Source organism: Eptatretus burgeri, chromosome 7, assembly GCF_056783735.1.
Source record: "Eptatretus burgeri isolate ZD-2024b chromosome 7, Ebu_testis_v1, whole genome shotgun sequence".
Lineage (NCBI taxonomy): Eukaryota > Metazoa > Chordata > Myxini > Myxiniformes > Myxinidae > Eptatretus > Eptatretus burgeri.
Window position 1 is genome coordinate 105,581,104 of NC_140967.1, and position 23,176 is coordinate 105,604,279.

The 23,176-nt window shown below is 45.6% G+C and overlaps 2 protein-coding genes across 14 annotated transcripts in view; one reads left to right on the forward strand and one right to left on the reverse strand.

Annotated features, from left to right (window-relative positions):
- LOC147024034 (protein phosphatase 1 regulatory subunit 16A-like) overlaps positions 1 to 11,138 on the forward strand; it is a 67,192-nt gene extending 56,054 nt beyond the window's left edge. For all 10 annotated transcript variants that reach the window (XM_085890186.1, XM_085890187.1, XM_085890184.1 and 7 more), the window contains 6 exons: positions 24 to 148; positions 784 to 909; positions 4,136 to 4,211; positions 6,891 to 7,020; positions 7,671 to 7,809; positions 8,821 to 11,138. In XM_085890186.1, the coding sequence (XP_085746312.1) occupies positions 24 to 148; positions 784 to 909; positions 4,136 to 4,211; positions 6,891 to 7,020; positions 7,671 to 7,809; positions 8,821 to 9,507 (1,283 nt within the window). In that variant the 3' untranslated portion in view covers positions 9,508 to 11,138. The remainder of the gene's footprint in view (positions 1 to 23; positions 149 to 783; positions 910 to 4,135; positions 4,212 to 6,890; positions 7,021 to 7,670; positions 7,810 to 8,820) is intronic.
- Positions 11,139 to 11,315: 177 nt separating this feature from the next.
- LOC147024035 (voltage-gated potassium channel regulatory subunit KCNG2-like) lies at positions 11,316 to 22,695 on the reverse strand. 4 transcript variants are annotated; one of them, XM_085890197.1, is made up of 4 exons: positions 22,494 to 22,695; positions 20,423 to 21,103; positions 17,944 to 18,123; positions 11,316 to 12,972 (listed from the first exon to the last, which is right to left on the reverse strand). In XM_085890197.1, the coding sequence occupies exons 2-4, from the start codon at positions 21,038 to 21,040 to the stop codon at positions 12,100 to 12,102; spliced, it is 1,671 nt and encodes a 556-aa protein (XP_085746323.1). In that variant the 5' UTR covers positions 21,041 to 21,103; positions 22,494 to 22,695; the 3' UTR covers positions 11,316 to 12,099. The 4 variants fall into 4 exon arrangements, with proteins under 4 accessions (XP_085746323.1, XP_085746324.1, XP_085746321.1 ...); XM_085890198.1 differs by lacking the exon at positions 22,494 to 22,695 and adding an exon at positions 21,882 to 21,993; XM_085890195.1 differs by lacking the exon at positions 22,494 to 22,695 and adding an exon at positions 21,840 to 21,973.
- Positions 22,696 to 23,176: the final 481 nt, after the last annotated feature.

The window sequence follows — 23,176 nt, forward strand, 5'->3', positions numbered from 1 at the left end:
TCTAACACCATCTGCTTTCACAGGAATCACGCAGGCAGTGGTAAACCAGCGCAGAACAGCACCTGAGATGGCCATGATAAGGGACATTGAGGAGGCGATCAAGCATGATGGGAACCTGGACTGGCGCAATGAACAGGGGGCCACCCTCGTACGAAACTTTTTCTGTCCTCTTCCACTTTAAATGTTCCTCAATCAATTGTTCACAATTTATCTCTGTTGTCACACCTGTGATGGCCATAATCAGATGCATAAGAAAGCCTGGACACGAAGAGGCCATTTGGTCCATTGTACTCTTGTTGAATTTCTATCCCATCCAATCAAGTTTCAACTCGTAGGATTTCTGTCGTCATGGTCAAGGCTTGCCATATTCCGTGCGATACTTTGCAACCACCTGAATGTGGAGGAAATAGTCAGTTTGCATCCTTTCCTGGATTGGCATAATTAAATGATAATAAACGAGATCAGCACTCGCGAGACCACAAGCTTCCGCCAAGCTGAACAGTTTACGTTTTGTCACCCACTGATGGGCCGAATCTACAACCGGACCTGAACCAAAATCTAATCAGCTTGTTCCTGTCACCTACCCAACTCATCCACCAAGTTTTGTCTGAATCCGTCTGTAACTTTTTTGAGCTATTGTGCTATATATAGTTTTTGGCCCCATCTCTCAATGGTCAAGAATCACTTAATAAATTGTAGTATCTAGATCCGGATCCTCACAAAAATCTAATGAGTTCGTCCGTGTCACACACACCTAACCTGTTCACCTCCTTGTGTGTCCAGCTACACGTGGCTGCCGCCCATGGGTGTGTGCGAGTCGCGGAGATCCTCCTTGTCCATGGGGTATCCGTGGATTGCCGCGATCGAGATGGTTGGGAGCCACTGCACGCCGCTGCCTGCTGGGGCCAGGTATCTTTGACCCCATTGTCAATTAGCTGGGGATGTATTCGTGTAATATATATCAGGTAAATAGACTAATCCCAACTGTCTGTCTGTCTCTCACTGAAACACGGAAACGTTCCTCGTAGTGAAAAAAAAAATTAATGAAAAGTTGCGTCAAATTAATCCAAACGTACAGGAAAAATTAAAAAAATATTCAATCAGACAGAGAATTGAACCCTGGAGGTGTATCAGGTAACAGACCAGCCCGCTGCCTCGATCACTCCTGATTTTATTTTATTTTATTTTTTTCTGTTAAATATGCTGCGATATCTCTTGTTGTTAAGAAATATAACGATTTTGGAATTTGACGCTATACATCTATCTATATAATAATATGCTGCTTTGTCCATCTGCTCATGTGTAACATTCCATTCCACCCATTAAATGACAATTTGGTCGCCATCCTACTCCGATGCGAAGCCAAAGACTTCTTCTGAGCTTTCATATTCACGATTTCCATGCCCTCCCTATAAGTTTTCCCTTCAGTGTAAAATGACCAATGTGACTGTTAAAAGCATCATCAGATATTGAAAGGTTGGAGCCAAACGGTATCACAGGCCTTTGTAATGGTACAGGCCTCATGTTCAGGCCTCTGTTAATTGCAATTGGAATATATCCGCTTCAAACGCGGTTTTTTTTTATTTTTTATTTTTGAGAGTGATTGAGGCAGCCGTCTGTTTCCGACTGTTTTCTCTCATCAACTCGACCAGAGACGACACCAAAAAAAACCTGTCATAAAGGTGTCTGTCCGAGTAGTTCCGGGAATCGCGCAACATTGTGAAAGAACCTCGTCATTATTTACTTTTTATCAATGTGTATAAAACTAGTCGATGAGGCAGGTGATCAAGGCATCTCAAATCACTCAGAGACCAAGTGACTTCATGTGCGTATTTAATAAGTAAATATCCTTGCTGTTGCTGTGGGAGGTTGAGGAGTTGTGGGGGAAGAGGGAGGATGGGGACTTGGGGGTTTGTGAGGAGGCGGGCGCAGGGAGGTTGACAACGTCACATTTTACATTGCACCGACGTTCCGCGGGTGCCTGCTAGATATACAGTCTAAAATAGGCTAATGCTGTTTGTCTGTCTCCCCCCCCTCCCCCCTCACCGAGATTTACCCAATCAAATGTTTTCGACAAATCATTAAGTTGTTACACTCATTTTACTCTTTTCTTTTCTTTAAACATCAGGTGCAAACAATTACAACTCAAGACATTCCTTATGTAACCTCCCATTTTTGAGCTCTTTCAGCCTGCGCAAGAACGAAAGGATTCCTTTTTCTCTTCCTATTCTGGTCTTTTTTTTTTTTACCATGGGCCTCCGCTAGTTCAGATGATGAGCCCATCTCTTATCTCAAACTCAATCCTAAAAATCAGCGTTGGGTGAAACTAACTTTTATACATTAATTGGCATTTTGATCTCAAGCCGAACTACCAAACTCGGTTTGCGTTCTGTTTCTTGGGAGGATCTGATGGACTCCGCAGCTCACATTATGCGTGTCAATGGCTCTCAAGCCCTTAGCACGTTTTACATTTCACGTGTCATGGACAAAATGGAGACATTTACTGGACATTTGTACCTGGACGTGGCGTAGCGCGGCTTATTAAAAGATAGAGTTGGACGCTTGCTTATGTAATTAAGAGTTTAGAGATCACACAGTAAGTTTGGAATCTTGTAAATATATCACCTATTTCATTCGAATTGAAGCCACTTTGTTTTCCATTTCCATCTGTTTAAACTTGGGTGTTGATGGTGTTCGTGATTATGCTGTTGGTCTCGACTAACAGCTTTGTTTAAATGGAGAGTAATGGCTGTAATATGGCAAGCCCTGGAGTTCAAGTAATGGAAGAAAAGCTCCATTTTATAATAAATAGCCACACAGTATGAAGTCACCTCCGGTGATTTCCCTTGGTTGTGGCTTCACTGTGGTGTTTGAGAAAGAGCTTGAGTTATGGAATCTTGTAGAAAAAATAAAAAAGAATGAATGTACTTTCAATGTTTGCTCAATCCTCACGACGCAGCCCTATCCATACACACCACCATCAACCTTTACTTGTTTTTTTTAGTTGTCAAAATGCAAACCCCTGGTGATGTCACTGTGCTGCTCTTCTATTCACCTCCCCATTCCACTTCTTTCCCACCCCCATCCCTCTCCTAAACCAGTGAAATTAAGTGAATGAACTGATAGATTAGATTAAAATAGTGTTGATAGAGTGCAGGGATGGTGACACAAATGGCTTCCTCCGATGTACATTACAGACAACTGGCAAAAATGTCCTCCTCCTGTATGCAAGTCCGACATGATGGGCCATATGGGATCCTCAAACGGACAAATCCCACATGATGGGCCAAATGGGATCTTCCGATGGATAAGTCCCACATGATGGGCCAAATGGGATCCTCCGACAGACAAGTCCCACATGATGGGCCAAATGGGATCCTCCGATGGACAAGTCCCACATGATGGGCCAACTGGGATCCTCTGTATGCAAGTCTCACATGATGGGCCAAATGGGATCCTCCGATAGACAAGTCCCACATGATGGGCCAAATTGGATCCTCCGATGGACAAGTCCCACATGATAAGCCAAGTAGCCTCATCTTGTGCACAAGTCCCAGATGATGGGCCAAATGGCCATCTTTTGTACAAGTTCCAGATTGTGGGCCAGTTGGCCTTCTCCTGTGTACAAGTCTCACATGATGGGCTAAATGGCCTCGTCTTGTGTGCAAGACCCAGACGATGGGCCAAATCTTTTTGAGATGTTCCGTCTGTGAGTCAATTGATACGAGTGACGTCCTTGGAACCTCCAATCTCGCAAGCAAAAGAGGAACGATGAACAAGACGAAGCACGAGAGCGAAGCCTCCGGTTCAAGTCTTCGGAAAGCCAAATGGAACGCTCGGTGCCGCAAAGTCTGCCTTAGACAGAGTGGAAATGATTTTTTTATCTTTAAAATGGCCTGGAGAAAGGGAAATGATGAAAACTTGGCCTTGCGTTGAGTCTAATTCCGCTTTTCGGATTGCATTGTTAAGAGGCAGAGAGATTAAATGTGATGGAGAATGGACTGTTAAATAACTGCACACGTAATGACCTGCAGACCGGATAAATTAGCTCCTGGTTCATGCGTAGTACTCCCTCCCCTCCCTTTACTCCCCGAGTGAACCTTTTTGAAAGAGCCGTGTTGCTGTTGCTCACCAGGTGGAAGTTGCGGAGATGCTGGTTTCCCACGGTGCCAGTTTTGATGCGAAGACCAACCAGGATGAGACCGCTATTGGTAAGTACACCCCTTGGTGCTCTTTCGACGCGTCTTTTCTAACCCGTCTCGTAACCTTGCTGCAAAACGTCGGGTCACGACACTCTCGTGTGCCAAGTGGCTTTCATTCACTTAAAAAAAAAAAATAATAATTTGCATTTGAGCAAACTTTGGGACTAATCAAGTGAAGCACATCAGGATGCTAAATCATTTTGCAATGTGGAAGTAGGAAATTTAATCAGAAACAAATGTGAACTTCAATGGCAAGTCAATGAGGAATTACGCCGGAGCAAAATAAGATGGAAAACTCGGCAGAGCGCATACCTCCTGAACAGGTTACGTTTTGTATCCACATAGATCGGCCGGATCTGCGTCCGGACCTGAACAAAAATCGAATCGGCTTGTTCTTGTCACCAACTCGACCCATCCACGAAGTTTTGTACAAATCCGTCCATAACTTTTTTGAGATACTCTGCTCACAGATAGACGGCCAGAGAGACAGACAAATGGGGCGTGAAAACATCACCTTCGGTGGCGGAGATGATAAAACAAAATGCCTTTCACTCTTTTATAAGGCATTGGCTTCATGGTTATGGTGGCAGGCTTGGGATCCTAGGGTCCTGAGTTTGAGCCGTGTTCGCTGCTGAATTAACACCGGGTGGGGTTGACTCGGCCTGTCATCCTTCCGAGGCCGGCAAAATGAGCGCCGGTGTACTGGTAATCAGCGGCATAGCCGCATCCCAACAACGTTATGTGACCGGCAGCCACAGGCTGCGCACGATAGTGTGTGTTGTGTGCTGTCTTTAAGGAGAATCGTTTTTTGAGGCAAACTTTGATTATTACAAAAAAAAATTTCCATGTTTATATATATATTTCTTTGATGTTTGCAATTTTAACAGCCACATGCAGGTGGGAAGCCATTGGAGTTGCCATTTGAGAATGATAAGTTTGGGCAATTGTTTTGCTCTTTCTGTGAATGGACAGAAAGTAATCATTTGGACTCGGCCCTTTGCATGTGGAAATTGTTGTGTTGTACCTGTAGGAGAGGAAGAGGGGAGAGGGGGGGGGATGCTGGCGGGCTGCATTGTGGGGGTGCGTGGTGAGGTTGGAGCAGTGATTTAGATTGTGGATAGTTGAAGCAGTCTTTACGCTCGGTGATATGTATGTAGAACACAGAGCTGGTAAGATTAATTGGGGCAGTAGTGCTGTGTGCAGTTTGGAAAGGAACAGCCTGTGGGTATTCGATTAAAAATGGATGCAATTTATTTCTTCGAAAATTGCATTGGAAATGCATCGTGCGTCGAGCTTTGAATTGAAGTTTGCAATCTTTCCGTGAAATCAATAGAGTAAATGAAATCAGTGGAGTAAACTTTTCATTAATTTTTTTTTTTTCCATCACCGAGTAGCAGATGACAGAATTTGAAGCTTTCAAGTAAATTTTGTGCCTGCTGTGCTGAAGAGCCTGCTATCTCTAATAGTTTTTGCCACCATTGATGGTCTTCGTGCAGCTTGATCACATGAAACCTCCAGAACATCGAAGCCGTTCCACCCTGATGGAGGCTGCTCACAATGATCAAACTCGCCGTGCAAGTTGAGGAAGGTTTTCATTCTAAATGGTAATGATGTGGCAGGCCGACCAGTCTCTGATCCCATTGGCACACAGTTTGCAGTTGCGTGCCTTCGAGATTGAGAAGATCAGAAATTAATTATCCGTGTTATCATTTGCATTCGGCTACACCACTGCTATAATCGTGACCGTATCGTTTGTGAGGGTCACTCTGATAAGTGGATGATAAGATGGCATTCTCCGTTGCGGTCTCCGTTTCCTGCAGACGGATTGTCTGAAGATGAACATCAATCCCACCCCAACAGCCCTTGCCACTATTAGGGTGCATTCTCGCACTGCATCACGATGGAAGCGGAAAAAAGATTGTTTTATATAGGATGGTTAACCCTTCCACACATCTCATGCAAGACCTTGGGCCGGATTCCACGGTGATGTCAGCCTCAGCACGGGCGTTGCTGAAAAAGTGCAAGAAGCTCATTTTCGATTGTGGAATTATCTCCCGGTGTCCGATCGTGGTCTCTTCCTCTTTGCTTCGGTCTTCCAAATGTGCTGCTCGTCCACAATCTCTTCCACACTCATTGATTCTTTCCCATTCTGTTGCTCTCTGGGCCATTGTTACTCGCTTTTGTGTTTTCTCTCCTTTCCTCCTTGTGAATGTCTTTTCCCCCACGATACCTTTTGGTAGTTTGTGAACCCGCTGCCTTTTATTCTTCCACTCCTCCATGAGCCTCGACCTTTATATGTAAAAAAAAAAATGTTTGTCAAAGCTCCATCAGGTACTCAAGTGTCAAAAAGAGAGACAGGTCTGTAAATGTTATACTCTTGATTACTTGGCATTTTAATTATGCAATTGTTATACTCTAGTTGGATTTGGATGGGATCCAAAATATGGTTTTATTTGAGAGTATAAGAGGGGGGGGGGCTGGGGTTCAGTGGTCAACTTTAATCAATAATGACTAGTTTTATTAGTTTGTTTTTGAAACATCTGATTTTATGTACGATGAGATCTTGGTGAGAGTTTGATCTCGCTAACCCTGAAATGGCCCGGAGACACTAACGGTCGGAGTCTAAAGCTGATGCTCCATCGTGAAAAGACGTCACAACAACATGCTTGATGTTACTCTATGCCGCAGACCTATGTGAGGACGAGGGACTGAAGAAACACTTGATGGACCTCAGGCACAAGCAAGACGCCATCTTGAAAAGCCAGGCAAAACCTCGGTCGTCTCTCCAGAGGAGGACCTCCAGTGCTGGGAGCCGAGGGTATGGCTCATCGTCATTCATGGGGCATGTTCTCTCCTTTTGGGCTTCAATTTGTCCTGGAAATGGCTCGGTAACGTGGGATTGATAGAATGTTTTCCTCACGCAAACAGGAGAGTTCTTTTCTGTTTGACAGTTTGCCAAGCAAAGAGTTCGTAATTATCATGAAAATACCCACGAGCAAATGGGGTATCATTTAACACGTACAAATCTTGCACGTTCTGCCACCATGAAATGGTTTTGTTTGAGAGATTTCTGCAAGCATGAAAATATAATTGTCGCTGCGCGTTAACTAAAGTGACGCTGAAATGTTAAAGACGAATACATTATGATAGGAGACAAGTGAATATGGTCCAGAGATGGGCTGCCAGAACCGAGCAGCATAACGAACAGTCATGTTAAGTCAGAAAGCTATAGCCAGTTAAATAGGGGATTGTGAAGCGTCAGCTTGTGCTGGTTGGCAGGACATGCTGCACTGCTGACTCATCTCAGGGCAGCTTGTGTGCCGGAGTGAAGGCAGATTGAAAATATGATCGTTGTAAGCAAGATTCTCAATTTTTTGAATGAGAACAAGAGCATTTATAGAAGCAACACTGTTGATGTATTTTTTTCGTATAAATTCCATTTGTCCATTTTCCCTCGTGCTGGTGCAGCAAAGTGTCTCGTCGAGCCAGCCTCGGGGAGCGAAGCGACCGATACCGGCGGGAGCGGCGTGAGGAGGCACGCCTTTGGCTCGAGCTGGAGTCGGCTGAGCGACGAGCTGAGGGAGAGGGGGTCGAAGACTCCTCTGAGGTTTGCTTCTAAGTTGCCAGCCTTTCACTTTTCTGCTGGGCAGTGTTATGATTGAATTAGACAAGGGCATTGGAGCATGCAGCCATGTGTGACGTTTCGAACCCGGTGATAAGATATGATGTGTTCATCTGTATGGAGCGTACGGCCATGCGTGACGTTTCCAACCCGGTGATAAGATGTGATTTGTTCATCTGTACGGAGCGTACAGCCGTGCATCATTTTTCCAGCCTGGTGATGAGATGTGATGTGTTCATCTGTACAGAGCGTATGGCCGTGCGTCGTGTTCCAACCCGGTGGTAAGACGTCATGTTCAACTGTACAGAGCACGCCGCTCTGCGTTCCGTTCCAACCCGGTGATGAGATGTGTTAATCTGTACGGATTGTACAGTCGTGCTTCACGTTTCCAGTCAGCTACGTTTGGCCTGGTGCTTTGTGGATGTTACGTAAGGAGGGTAAATGTGATTTGAGTAAAATTTCACTCTACCAAAGTCATCCATCGACGATGTACCGATGGCTCGGATACTTGCGGTGGTGCATTTTGCAGCTCATTTGTTCCTTGTGCAGGTTAATTGGTGTTTGAGGAGGATGGTCATCACTGAACTTTCAATGTTTCAAAGTTTGTAATCACAAATGAGTACTGTTTTCAGCGTAATATGTGTCAATTTTGATGCGATCAAGTAGAGGTGTTTGATCTTTTATCATGTTACGTAGCTTAGTTTTGTTAAAAATATATTTTGTTTTCTTAACCCTTTGAACCCTGGCTGCCATTTTACCAGCCGCTATTCAAACTTCCATCTACCCTCGTCTTTAGCGGCCACTATTCAAACCATCAAATACCTGAGCAGCTGGATTTTTCTCCAGGGAGCCCAGGGTGGGGGAGCCGAAAGTCCAAGGAGCTCGAGGTTCAAAGGGTTAAGTTGTCATTCTTGGAGCTTGTGTCTTGTTTGTCATTGTTGGTGTGGATGTAATAATAGCGATGATAGTGTTGGTTTTCTAACTGTTTTTTTTCAGGATGTCAATGAGTTGTCTGACACCAGCACCAAGCAACCACAACAGCAGCCCACAAGTTCAGCCAAGAACCACGTGGTTCTGGGTAACGGTAACAGCCAGAAGCCGTCACGGAAGCAACACGCTGCCCCACAACCACCCGCACTTAACCCCGCACCAATCGGAGATGGTGATGAATACGTTTCAACAACAGGCAGCCGGCAAAGTTTTTCACTTGATGGCATGCGTCACCGGACATTTTGCGGGAGTGACGGTGTGTACCGAGCAACCATGGTCGATACTCATGAGGTGACGTATGATCTAAATAATAGCAATGGCAGTCGAAGGAACGATGCCCAAAGACAGACTCTGTGCCAGCTGAAGAAGCAGCGTGCCGCAGCTATGAAACGGCAAAGACCCTTTCTTGAAAACCTCACACCAGGCGTGGCTGGAGGGTCTCATGAAAATGGGCCACTCATCCCCGTGCCCGAGGATGCAGCCGTTACAAACACGGTCTCCGCAGTGATGAGCCGGGTTGCTCCAGTCGACGATACCGTACCTTTGTCTCGCTCTCGAAGTCAGCCGGAGCCTGGTGTGCTAAATTCAGCTGCTTCGGTTGAGAGAGATCCATATCGACCGCAGTTCAGATCTGCGGACTCGTTGGATCTCATCAGCGACCCGAAAGGCATGCGATGTTGTGTCCTCACATGATGCCAATCCATTTGGAAAAAAATAAAAATAACAAGGCGAATGTTTTCCGTTGAACCCAACAAAGTGGTATGCTTTCGTTCCAAGTTTGGAAGATTTTGATTGGCCTAATCCTGCGAATGTCATCTTGAGACTTTTGGGTGGTTATCTTTGAATTAAATCCTTTGCGTGGCATGACTCTCACTCTCCCTTCCCCCACCACTCCTCACCCGTCTACCCTCACTCACTCCCAAGCACCGGCTCGATCCACTCGTATATATTCAAAACACCAGAAAATGGGGATGTGCTGCAAGTAACAGGCCTCCGTGGAGATCACATTGACTCTTGTTTCTGAAACCTGTTGATGATTTAAGTGATGCCACGGTATTGGGAGGAACATTAAAATCCCAGCAGAATTGCCAGGAAATGACAAAAGGGTTCAATGAACTATAATTGGTAGCAATAATTAATGCAAGCTGTCCCCCTCATTTTGGAGTGCCGATGGTGTCAGTGGACATTTTGTATGGAAGGGGGTCGGGTGAGGGGGGGGCAGTGGGGGCTGAATTTGACATGAACAGTGAAGATGGACCTACAGGATCAAATTGATTTAATTTGGTACAACTAGTGGTACTTTGTTACTGTATTTTATTATTTAGTACAAACTATTGAATATGAACATGAGCTGTTTTTACAAAGTTGTGTTACGATGTACAAGTCCAGCAGAAAAAGTGCAATTTAATTAGTAGGAAGTGGTGGTGGTGAGGTTCTTCTGTACCTTTTACCTCATATAAAATGGGAAGGAGAATTTGGAGGTTTTTGAATTGTGATGTGTAATGAAGATGGATGGGGGTGCTGATGGTGCGATCACAATTCGGATTGTGGACCATGGACATGAATCCATCCAGATTGAAATGATGGCTAACGGTGAATGCTGGTGATTGTGTGATTGGAGAACCCATGTTGAGTCAGCAAGAAGGATGTGTAAAAGTACCGGAAGTAATTGGGTGGTTGTTTGAAAGCACCGGAAGTAAGGAAGGAAGTGTAAAGCACCAGGAGTAGGGGAGGATATGTAAGAGCACCAAGAGTAGGGGAGGACATGTTAAAGCACCGGAAGTGATGAACGTTGTGTAAAAGTGATGAAGATCAGAGGAATGAGGCTTAACATGAGTAAATGCACTTGCTGTGAGGCTACGGGGGTGTGTGGGGGTTGGGGATGAGGGGGGAGGGTTGAGGGGGGGAGGAGTGGTTGGCGGTTGAACATTTTGCAAGTGTAGATTTATAACAGTATTCTGAATCCTTTTTTGGAAATGCGTTTGCTCCTTTTGACTGACGGAATAGTCTTTATTTAACAAAGTTTCATAGACCAAGGAGGGTTTTTCTTAATGAATGAATTAATATTTTGACGATGGATCACAAGATTTGTCTTGTGGATGTATCTGCTGAAATATATTGTATTGTTGTGTAGTTTTATGTTTTTTTTTTTTTTTATAGTTGGTGAAAACAAGTTTTTCCCATAAGAAATCGTTTTGTTTGAGCAGAGTGGGTGATTTTTTTTTTTTTGCACCGACGACATGGTTTGTTTAAAATTCTCAAATGTCATGTTGAACATTGGCGTGAAGATTTACAAATAAAGTTTGCGACCGAGTCGGCTCTCAGCTCGATGTATGATGGTCATCGTCTCGTTGGAAGAAAACCGCCTTTACTCGAAGGAGAAAACTGATCGTGCTTCAACATTCCGGTTTAACCGCAAGGTCTCGCACACACACACACACACACACACACACACACACACACACACACACACACACCTCACACACACACACACACACACACACACACACACACACACACACACACACACACACACACACACACACACACACACACACACATCCTTATTTTCAAAGGAAAGTCTTTTTCAAAGATGTATTTTATTTGGAAAAAGCAGTCATTTACCTTCTTGTACAACATAACAAAATAATTCTGGCTAACACGACATACCAGGCAATCACTTGTGTGTTTTTCTTTGCTCTCGGGTGCGTTTGTGAGGATGAATAGGACGATTCTGCGTCGTCTCTCCGATTAGTAAAATCGATTGGCTGAGCACCATTCTGTTTACGGATTGATGTTTTCCACTTGATATATTTGAGAGATGGAGACAATACTCGTACCTTCGGTGATATTATTCACTGCATCACCTTGGCACATTGCCTTGAATGAGGCTGTGTGTGCTCCGTTTCTCTCTTCAGTTCTATCCAAGGGCAAATCTGATGTTTTCAACAACCACTGAGTTGCAGCTGAACATCTGCTCCTCTACCAGCTTTGTATCGCAATTGTTAATCTGCTCTTCAACGAGTTGGTTGTGCATGAACCAGGATTCAGGTCAGTAATATGCACCTGTCACCCCTCCCCCCCCCCACAACTCCTTTATTGTTCCCTAATGATGACATCCAATATCTAGAGCACCATCTTCTCGCTTTCCAATTTCGTTTCGTTTTCTCTATGCACCCCTCCAGCCTCGACGCACTGATTATGATGGTTCATATGACATATGACTGATCACAACATTATAACCTTGTGGAAGAAAGCGGGGAAGGAGTAGTGTGCCTAATCACATCAAAGTCGATTTTCACCATAGCTTGGTGGGATGAGGCTCGTGTGTGCATCAAAACAGTCAGAGTCCTGTAAGCTGTCATTCACTGTGGCCTTGAACGGTCCTGGAACAAAAGGAACAGGTGGAGGATGAGTGAGCTCCTGCAAGTTTCTGCGAAGCTGCCCTTCCCGAAGTTCAATGTACACTCGGGAAAACGTGTGGAAAATAGATGTTACAGGGAATGCCATCAGTAAAATTCCACTCAAAATGCTGCTTAAGGCAACCACCTGTCCGGCTATACTTCGTGGCACCATGTCACCATAGCCTACTGTAGTCATGGAGATGATAGCCCACCAATAGCAGGTTGGAATGCTGCTGAAGTCGTGGATGTTGCTTTGCTCAGCCTCCTTGTGCAACCCTTGTCCTTCATCTTCATCACTACTTCCACCTGAAAGCTCAGTCTCTGCGAGAAACACAAGCGGCGCAAAGAGTGCCATTGCTACGCACATGAAGAGCAATAGAAGTCCAAGCTCACGGGTGCATCGACGGATGGTGAGTCCCAGAGTCTGTAGGCCCAGTGAGTGGCGAGCGAGGCGCATCACATACAGAATGCGAAGTGCACGCATCACACGCAGTAGAAGGCCCACCTTCTCAAGGTAACTGCTGCCGCCACCTCCTATTGATCTTCCATTGTCGGTCTCCGCTGGCACAGCATTCACGATGAGCGTCACATAGAAGGGCAGGATTGCTGCGACATCAATGGCATTGAGGGGATCACGAACAAATTGCCATTTACTTCTTGCTTGGATGAGCCGCAGTAGAAACTCGAAGGAGAACCAGGCCACACAGACCGTCTCCACCACAAAGATATTGTAACACTTTTGGGAGCATTCACCCTGTATGGGGTGGACCAGGAGACCGGCACAATGGTACAGGTTAATATCTAAGCAATCCTACTTTCTGTAACCGTACAGGTCATCCAATCCAAACCTTTGTCGAAATACCAAGAAGACAGTCATTTATTTATTTTAATGTAGCTCAGCCTCCACAATGCTTCATTAAAACATAATAGCGGAGACAGATGAAGTGAATAGATTGTGGGTATGTGGCACTTTGTTTGTTTGATGAGTGGGGTCATGGCTTTACTACTGGTGCAGTGCAGATCAGGAGAGGATTTTCGAATTTGTCCATTGTCCAGTGCATGTTGAGCTCCTCATTTTGAAAAGTACCAACGATCCGACGTACTGTACTCATTTTGTAACACTGGTGCAAAGCACTAGGATGTCAGTTTATATCGTCGGGTTGGGCATCAAATCCAGACGTTGCAGCACAAAGGTGATTGTGCTACCTCTGAGCTATCCTGTCCATCCACAAAATAGTGAAGTTGGATCGAAAAAAAAAAGAGGAATAAAAGCTCATGGAACCAAATATAAGATTCGGGGACTTGTACGAATCGCACAAGTTCACTGTTGTGGATGAAACGTGTGCGCAGCTGTCTGAGTTGATACTAACCTTTTTTGGCACACTTCGGATAACATGTTTATACTTGTGCAATCGCTGAGGAGTATACTTTTTGACAGTATAAAGATAAGGTCAGAAGAAGATTTGAAGGGACATCATTAATCAGATGTTTATGTTTAATGTTCACCGTAGATGGTTTTTATAAAGAGATATGCTATGTTTAATGGAAAGCATGGAAGGAATTTCATCCATTTGGAAATATTTGTGAGGATTCCAAATTGAGGAACTCCAGGGAAGACCTCTGTACGAGGAAATAGAAGATGATTATGGGATTTGATTGCGATCCTTTGGGTGAAATAGTGAGATGAGTCTAAATTCATGCGGTAGACCAGGAAATTAAAGATTCTCCTGCAGCCGGTATATTATGAAGATGAGAAAACTATGGCACAAATTAATATCATCAGGAAAGTAATGCGAGTGGCTATGCAAGGAAGTGGAACGGTCATTAACCCTTTGAACCCGAGCGGCCGTTTTACCGACCGCTATACAAACCTCCAAATACCCGAGCGGCCGGATTTTTCTCGAGGGAGCCCAGGGTGGGGGAGCCGAAAGTCCAAGGAGCTCAGAGTTCAAAGGGTTAATGCAAATCAAAAAAATATATTTATTTTGATACAATTTTGAGGCTCATGGATGAACCAGAACACAGAATGGATGAGCATCTAACAGAACAAATCTAGAACAGCACGCGGTACAGCTTATACCTCCATCAGGCTGAACATATTACATTTGTATCCCACTGATAGGCCGGATCTGCATCCAGACTTTAACAAAAATCTAATCGGCTTGTTCTTGTTACCTACCAAACTCATCCACAAAGTTTTGTCATAATCTGTCCACAACTTTTTGAGATATCGTGCTACATATCGTTTTTGGCTCTATATCTCTGGTGATGAATCGCTTAAAAACGTTCTTGTATCCTGATCCAGATCTTCAGCAAAATCTAATCATCGTCCTTGTCACACACCCAACCTCTCCACCAAATGTCTGAATCCGTCCATAAATTTTTGAGATATCATGCTCACAGACAAACAGATGGTGGTTGAAAACATAACCTCGGTCCACCTTTGGTTGGCGGAGATAAGGAACAGTATCAACAGGGGGGCGGGCTGGAGGTTTGTGGGCGACACAACAAACAGCAGAGTTGAATGAGCACAAGACAACAAACGATAAATAAATTTCAAACAATGCTGAAGAGCCAAGATCATATTGAAGAGCTCAATTTGGAGGAGAATGGATTATGAATGAACTAGCAAGCTTGTGGGCCCCAGGCCAACTTTTTGTGTTTTGTTGCATTGTTTTTTTCTTTTCTTATTCTGCAATCTTAAGAACAGAAGACATGCGCAGCAAGGGCGTAATTGAGTCACTTGCCAGGAACCAATCACACTGCACCTCGCGTTGCACAACCAATCAGCAGCATCCCGTGACATGTCGCCAAGTCGTGCGAAGCCACGTTCACACTGGCTTTGGGTATGTATCGATGTGGATAATGAAAATGTTTTTGTCCAAATCGATATTTTATTTTTTTCGACCGTGCACTGCCTGGGTCTTTGGTGATTAATATGGTTCCATTTTCAACTTTGTGCAACCGGTGGTTTGGGAGGAGAAGCAAAATTGACACACACAGACGCTGGATGTTATCCTCCTATTAATTTGTAATTTGTCACTGGCTTTGGCACCAATACGAAATTTTATTACGGACCCGAAATATCAAAAAGCTGCACTGCCTTCAGAAGGCATGCACACGCCTCGGCGTTTTCACATTTTGTTGTGTTTCAGCTTGAATTTAATATGTATCAATACAATTTTTTTTTTTTTTTGTCACCGATCTACACAAAACACCCCACAATGACAAAGTGAAAACATGTTTTTAGAATTTTTTACAAATTCATTAGAAATGAAAAGCTGAAATGTTTTGCATCAATAAGTATTCAACCCCTTTGCTATGACACTCCAAATTGAGCTCAGGTGCATCTAATTTCCTTTGTTCATCCTTGAGATGTTTCTCCAACTTGATTGGAGTCCACCTGTGAACAATTCAATTGATTGGATGTGATTTATAAAGAAATACACCTTTCTATATTATGAGGTCCCACAGTTGGCATTGCATGTCAGAGCAGAAATTCTACCATGAAATCCAAGAAACTGTTCCGAGAACTCTGAGATAGAAATGAGAGGATTCATCGATCTGGGGAAGGGTATAAAACAATTTCTTGAGTGTTGAAGGTTCCCAAAAGCACAGTGAGCTCCATCATTAGGAGATGGAAAGAACATGGAACCACTTAGACTCTTCCTAGAGCTGGATTTTTGACCAAACTAAGCAACTGGGCAAGAAGGACCTTGGTCAGGGAGGTGACCAAAAACCCAATGACCACTCTGTAAGAACTACGGAGTTCCTTGGCTGAGATGGGAGAACCTGCTGGAAGGACAACAATCTCTGCAGCACTTCACAAATGCATGGTTTTTGGGAGAGTGGTCAGACAGAAGCCACTCCTGAGAAAAAGGCACGTGACAGCACACCTGGAGTTTGCAAAAATGCCCGTGAAAGACTCTGAGAGCATGAGGTAAAAGATTCTGCGGTTCGATGAGATAAAAATTTAACTCTTTGGCCTGAATGCAAAGTGCTACGTCTGGTGGACACCGAGCACAGCTCATTACCTATCAAACACCATCCCTACAGTGAAGCATGGTGGTGGCAGCATCATGCTATGGGGATGCTTTTCAGCGGTAGGGACTGGGAGACTTGTAAGGATAGAGAGAACAATGAATGAAGCCAAGTAGAGGTAAATTCTTGATAAGAACCTGCTTCAGAGCGCAAAGATTTACATTCCAACAGGACAATGACCCCAAGCATACAGCCAATCCAACACTGGAAAGGACTTTCACGTTCTTGTTCTGAAGCTACGAGTGGCCCAGCCGAAACCCAGACTTGAAACCCATTGAGAATCTGTGGAAAGACTTGAAGATTGCTGTTCACCGACGCTCCCCATCCAACTTGACAGAGCTTGTGAAAATCTGCGAGGAGGAATGAGAGAAAATACCCAAATTCAGATCGACAAAGCTGATGCAGACCTACACAAGAAGACTCAAAGCTGAAATCACTGCTCCAGGCACTAAAAATGGACCACCTTGCCGCCATTAGAGCATTTGAATTGCATCAGATGTGGCAATAAATGTGAATGGTTGCTCCCGGTTTGCCAACTCGATGATGGAAGACGCCATTTCCATTTTGGCCGCTGACATCCCAACCCCGTTTCGAATCCCGTGCAGGCACAGTCAACTTGCTGGTATGATAAAACGCCGTGGTGATGTCTGTGCTTGCCCTCGATGTTCTCATCCCCACTCCTCTACCCCCACATCCCCACCCACATTGAATTCAAGTATATCAACTGTTAGATCGAATTAATGTAGTGTAGATTTTAACACAGGTTTGATGGGCCAAATTTTCTCCTGCTATATCGAAGTTTCTTGTGTACCCTTGTGTACAATGTCACAGAAACGAACGGACCATGTCGAGGGAGACCTTTGTTGTGCCGTGGATTGTTCCAATCAAGTCGAGTCAAGCACGTTGTAAGGGAGAAGGGGATGGGGGTATGAGTGTGTTTTGGGAGTGGGATGGGGTGGGTTAGGATAGAAATAGCTGCTAATTCTGGGTCTGCGTTGACGACGTAAGAAAATAAAAACACACGAATCATTTCCTCTTATTCCGCCAAACAAATAAAGTTTCTCCGACGAATGGCGAGGCCTGAAACGTCAGTGTTCTGTGATACTTTATGGCAGATAATGTTATCCTTTTATTCATGTGGGTAAGGATAGATTTGAGATTAGCTTTCGAGACAAAAACAGCATTTAGGTACTCAGCTTTGTCTTCCGTATCCATTGTGGATCTGTCCTCAGTGATTGAACGAACAGAGGTTGAAGTACAGAGTAATGGCCGACTTAAGTAAGCCGCCGCCATGTTTTTGAGGATGGGAATTTAATAAGCGTTCCTTTAAGATGAGTGTGAACGTGAAATTTGGTATGTCTGAGATCGTGATGCATTGAACGTGAGCCTTATCAAGAGACCGGAGGTTACCTTCAGTCTAATAGGTCTTCCAAGCTTGAACGTGTACCTTGGCCAAATTTCAAATTCCTGTCCAAATCTACGAGAGTGCTGCATCAGTGGCACATCATTAGTGCTACAACCAACAGGCTAAATGTATTAAATCCCCACTCCAATATGCACCTACGAGACACATATGGTTAGATACGTACACAGGTACAGGTGTGTATATATATATATATATATATATATATATATATATATATATATACAAAGGTAGATACGTGGATGACGTGTCTGGCCCTACCTTATCTTCCTCAGCACGAAGATCCGGCATGGTGCTGAGGCACAGGCTGACGGCCGTGATGGCCACAAAGATTATGGACAGACAGGCGAAGACCTTTCCAGGTAAGCCCGACTGGGGGTCTTCAACCATGTCCCGCAGCTGTTCCATCAGTTGTGATAATCGCCCGCTCTCGCCATCTCCCTGGGACACCACATGGAATATTAAACGGAAATTAGAGGAGAATTTCACAATTAATTATATTATAAACTAATTTTTTTTTAATATATAAATCGAGCAAAATTGGTTTCTGGACAATCATTTAATCCAACTCCACACAAGATAAAATAAATAAGTAAATGAAAAACCACAGCAGCATATGTGGTTGCAGCATCGGTGGCGATGACGCCAGTGGTGACGACCATTGCCAAGATGAGTAAAATGGTGCAATTTGGCCTCAAAACTTACTATTCTGGAAACGTTTCTCAAGTCTCCTTCAAAGGTAAGTTGAGGTAACTGTCCTAGATTACCGGTTCAGTCGCTTTTAAATGCTGGCCACTCATGACGTCATCATCACCCACAGAAAGTCTTATTTTATGTCGAACAACCCCAGATGGATTAATTCTCATCAACGAGCTTCATGAAATATAAACTTGAGTTATGGAGAGATTGTAACAACCACCTGCTCTTGTCATCCCGTTCAGCGATTCCGTTAGTGGGCTGGCAAGACTGCCTGGACTGGAGGAACGCTTGCTCGCCTCTAAGCTGTCTCACCTCGGTTTGAATCCCAACCCAGCTATAAGCCGTCATCCCGGTGTTTCACAGCGAGTGTCCCATCTACCAGCATTAGTTGGTGGACGTTTGAAGATCCCACGGTGTCTTTCGCGAAGATTAGGCGAGCTATCATCGGCATCCCGAACAAATTACAAATTCCTGCCCTGACCAGCAGAGGACACTGCATCAGTGGCACAGCTCAGCCAATGATGCTACCCCGCAGCCTTATGGTGCATACGAACAAAGAATTCTGTCCTTGTTCCCGTCTGAACCTTCGTCTCATGGTGCAGGTTCAAATCCCATTTACCACCTGCTTGTTATGCCCTTTATAATCAGTTGATTCATGCGTTAAGAATCCTCAAGGAGCAAACTTCCAAAACTGAATGGCCATGTTGGAAGGACTTGGCATTGTTTTTGCCTCACATTAGTTTCTGAAGACATGCTGCGGTTCGAGTTTGGCTTTTGCCATGGAGTACCAGATGGAATTCCTCAACGTGATGGTTCCTCTCATCGTGCCATGGTAGAGTCAGCGTCTCTGCCTCTCCGGGTCGTGTAGGAACCAGGTTATTCATCTCCGCAAGCTTGGTGTACTTGGGTCTGTCCAAGAACTGTTTGATGGAGGAATAATCATAAACATCTTGATGTCAGTACTTGTCATCACAATAACTTTTGAAGCATCATCACAGGTTTGTCACCTCCAGTGGTGCATGAGTTGTCTGAAAAAGTGTCAACACCACATCCGCGTTACTCAATGTTGAGACAATATCTGATGTCCTCATTCCTTTTCTATAACAAGGAGAGCAGAACCGAACAAAGTTTTCCATATGTGACCTGAACAGACTTCAATGAGCACCTTGAACCACTTCCTTGGACCTATTATGAACTCGGGGTGCAGCATCATGGAGTGTGCACTGTTTTCCAAACTTGGTTTCAATGTTATTTTATTTACAACACAGCAGTCTTGCATTGTTGTTTCTCGAAGTGTCTCACTTTGTCTTCTGGTCGAGTCGGATTCTTGAGAGAGCTGTCGTGCGAGGACTGAATTATTTACTTGAATCCAGACTTTCAGGTAACCGGATGGCGGTTGGAGAATTGGATAGTTTTAAAAAAAAAAAGGAATCTTCCAGGTACTAGTGACTGCCACGTTGGGGTGGCCCGAGTTCGTGAAAGAAGAGTGATCGTCAAAGTTTCCGATCTGTCACTAAAGTTCTGGAGCACAAATCTAATCGGAGGAGGAGAGGAGGAGAGGATGATGGGAAAGTGTAAAGATGTTGGGAGAGGTGCGTTGTTGACAGAGTGGTCAGAATGAGTGAACAGCTGGTGGAACATGGTGTTTAGTCGTGGTGGACATGGCGTTATGGAGGTGTCAAAGGGTGGAGGAGTGGAAACGGTGTAGTTGGGGTAAATGGAAGTACAGTACACAAGTGATCTTTTTTTACAACCACATTTTAATGTGGTTATTAAAACCGCATTTTAAATCTTGTTTTACCAAGCACTTGTGCGGCCAAGATAATGAAAATAGAAAGTGTTTTGTTTTCATTTATGCTTGAATATCTAAAAAGAAAATTGGTCAAGTACCATTGCACCCCCACGCCCCTCCATATGCTGTGTAGTCCTCCTGACTCTCACTGTGTAATCCCTCCCACACTCCTAGTTTCGTATGCTGTGTATTCAACCCCTCTCTGACATGTGCTATGTGACACCTGCCACCCTCTGTGCCCCTGTGTACCTGGACACCCTCGGTGATTTTGGGATTTGAGGTGGTGCCCGCGTCCCACAGCACACCCTCAACCTCCCGCTGGTTTTCCAGCACATCCTCCTCCACTCGCAGAAGCCGTTGGCGGCAGCAAACCTCCAGCGCCGCTTCGTCGACCCCCCAGTAGCGCAGCTCATCCCGGAAAGCGAGAGCGCACATCTCGCGTGCGCTGCGGAGCCGCCCTGCCCGCAGGAAGCTCATGATAGCCCCGAACGCGCCCGGGTGTCGGTCAAAGAAGAACTCGTTTCGCGCGACGTCGTAGTCGTCGCAGAGTTCGAGTAGGGCATCAAGAGATCGGCAGGAGCACAGCCTGCCGAGGCGCGATGAGGGGAAGTCCGCCAGCGTGCTCACAGGTACCACGTACCTGAATCCCCCAACGTTCAGCACGACCCCTTGAGAACGCGCTCCGTGTGCGTTCCGAGAGTCTGGCGCATGCGAGTCCTGCACGTAGCGTGCACGCCGGTAGTGCTGACCCTTCACGGTGGTCCTGGGCGGTTGGCTCGGACCCCAATGGTGTAGTATCACCGGGGACGTGCTGTAGCTGTCCAGCTCACTGTAATCCCCATCATTGGCCCCCGTGAGAATGGGCATGGCGGGTCGTGCGGTCTTCCGTGCCTAGGACGCACGGTGACTGTCGGGGTTACTTTTTGCTACCTAAGGGAGTGAGGGTTGGGAGAGAAGCAGGGTGAGAGCTGAGGGCCAGGGGAGGAGAGAGTGGTGCGTGTTTCATGTGAATTAGCAGAAGCGCATGAAGACACCCTCCCCATCACCTCTCCTCGTTCTGCAACTGGAGGGACTTTTAGAATGTCAACGAACAATGTAAAAAGGGACGTTCAACATATCCACCAACAACCAACAAGATCATCACAATATGGTCCAATAACCTGACTAATACATATACATATACGTATATCGGCCAATACATATATATTCCTTCGAAAAATGACATGTACATATATTTATTTATACTCGAATTATATATTAAATAAATATTGTTGGCACATCTCGGATTATTAATTTATCTCGTTTGCACTATCTTTTAAACACCCCACCCCACCTCGCCCATCACTTCCTCCATCCGACCCCTTCCCCAACCCCCCCCTCCCCAACTCCTCCTCCCCAACCTCTCCTCCCCAACCTCTCCTCCCCAACCTCTCCTCCCCAACCTCTCCTCCCCAACCTCTCCTCCCCCTTACCTCTGACCTGTAAGAATGGAGAGCAGGAAAAAGAAAACGTTTTTTGTTATTTTTTTTACACTACCAGTCTCGAGGTCTCAGCATCCACAACCTGAACCCTGTTCATCCCACAGGACCAATTGGTACAGTGCGGTATTTATACAGCTCTCTGTACCCGGTATCTGCACAACCTCACATTGCAGTCCGCACCTCACCTTGGTGTCGACGTGTGTCATAAACCAACTCGTCTCACTTACAATTCCGGTCTTTTCGAACCATTTCTGGAAAGGGCTGGACCTCACAGAGCGCACACTGAATGCAGAGAACCCCCACCCACCCCCAAACACAGCCAACCAGACCAGACCAGACCAGACCATAGTGAAGGCTGGACCTCACAGAGCGCACACTGAATGCAGACAATCTCCACCCACCCCCAAACACAGCCAGACCATAGTGTAGGCTGGACCTCACAGAGCGCACACTGAATGCAGAGAACCCCCACCCACCCCAACCACAGCCAACCAGACCAGACCAGACCATAGTGAAGGCTGGACCTCACAGAGCGCACACTGAATGCAGACAATCTCCACCCACCCCCAAACACAGCCAGACCATAGTGAAGGCTGGACCTCACAGAGCGCACACTGAATGCAGAGAACCCCCACCCACCCCCAACCACAGCCAACCAGACCAGACCAGACCATAGTGAAGGCTGGACCTCGCAGAGCGCACACTGAATGCAGAGAACCCCCACCCACCCCCAACCACAGCCAACCAGACCAGACCAGACCAGACCATAGTGAAGGCTGGACCTCGCAGAGCGCACACTGAATGCAAAAAACCCCCACCCACCCCCAAAGCACACTTACCCCTCGTATTGGCGTTGCGATCACCATGACTCCATGAACGGTGTCCACGGTGCAGCACCCTAACTTTATCCTGACATGGTGGACTGACCGCTCTCCATGGTGGAGCCGAGGAAATGGCTTCATACCTGTTTCCGAGCTAGATCTGCATCTCGTGCTGTTGCTCATTTTTCTTTTCCTCGAAATCCCCACCCCTCATAATCCTCCACTCACGGTTCACACCCTTCAGACCCTTCTCCTCATATCCCTCCCTTCATATCCCATCCCTCATGCCCTTCCTGTCAAACTCTTCCTCATATTCTTCCCCTCATCACCCTCTCCTCATACCCCCCCCCCCCGATACCCCTTTATCATCCCCCCCCCTCATACCCTACCTCTCACACTCTTCCTCTCAAACCCTTTTCTCATTCGCCATCCGTGATACCCTTCCCCTCATACCCTTCCCCTCATACCCTTCTCCTCATACCCTTCTCCTCATACCTTTCCCCTCATACCCTTCTCCTCATACCTTTCCCCTCATACCCTTCCCCTTATACCCTTCCCCTTATACCCTTCTCCTCATACCCTTCCCCTCATACCCTTCTCCTCATACCCTTCCCCTTATACCCTTCTCCTCATACCCTTCTCCTCATATCCCACCCCTCATACCCTCCCCTCATATCCCACCCCTCATACTCTTCCCCTCA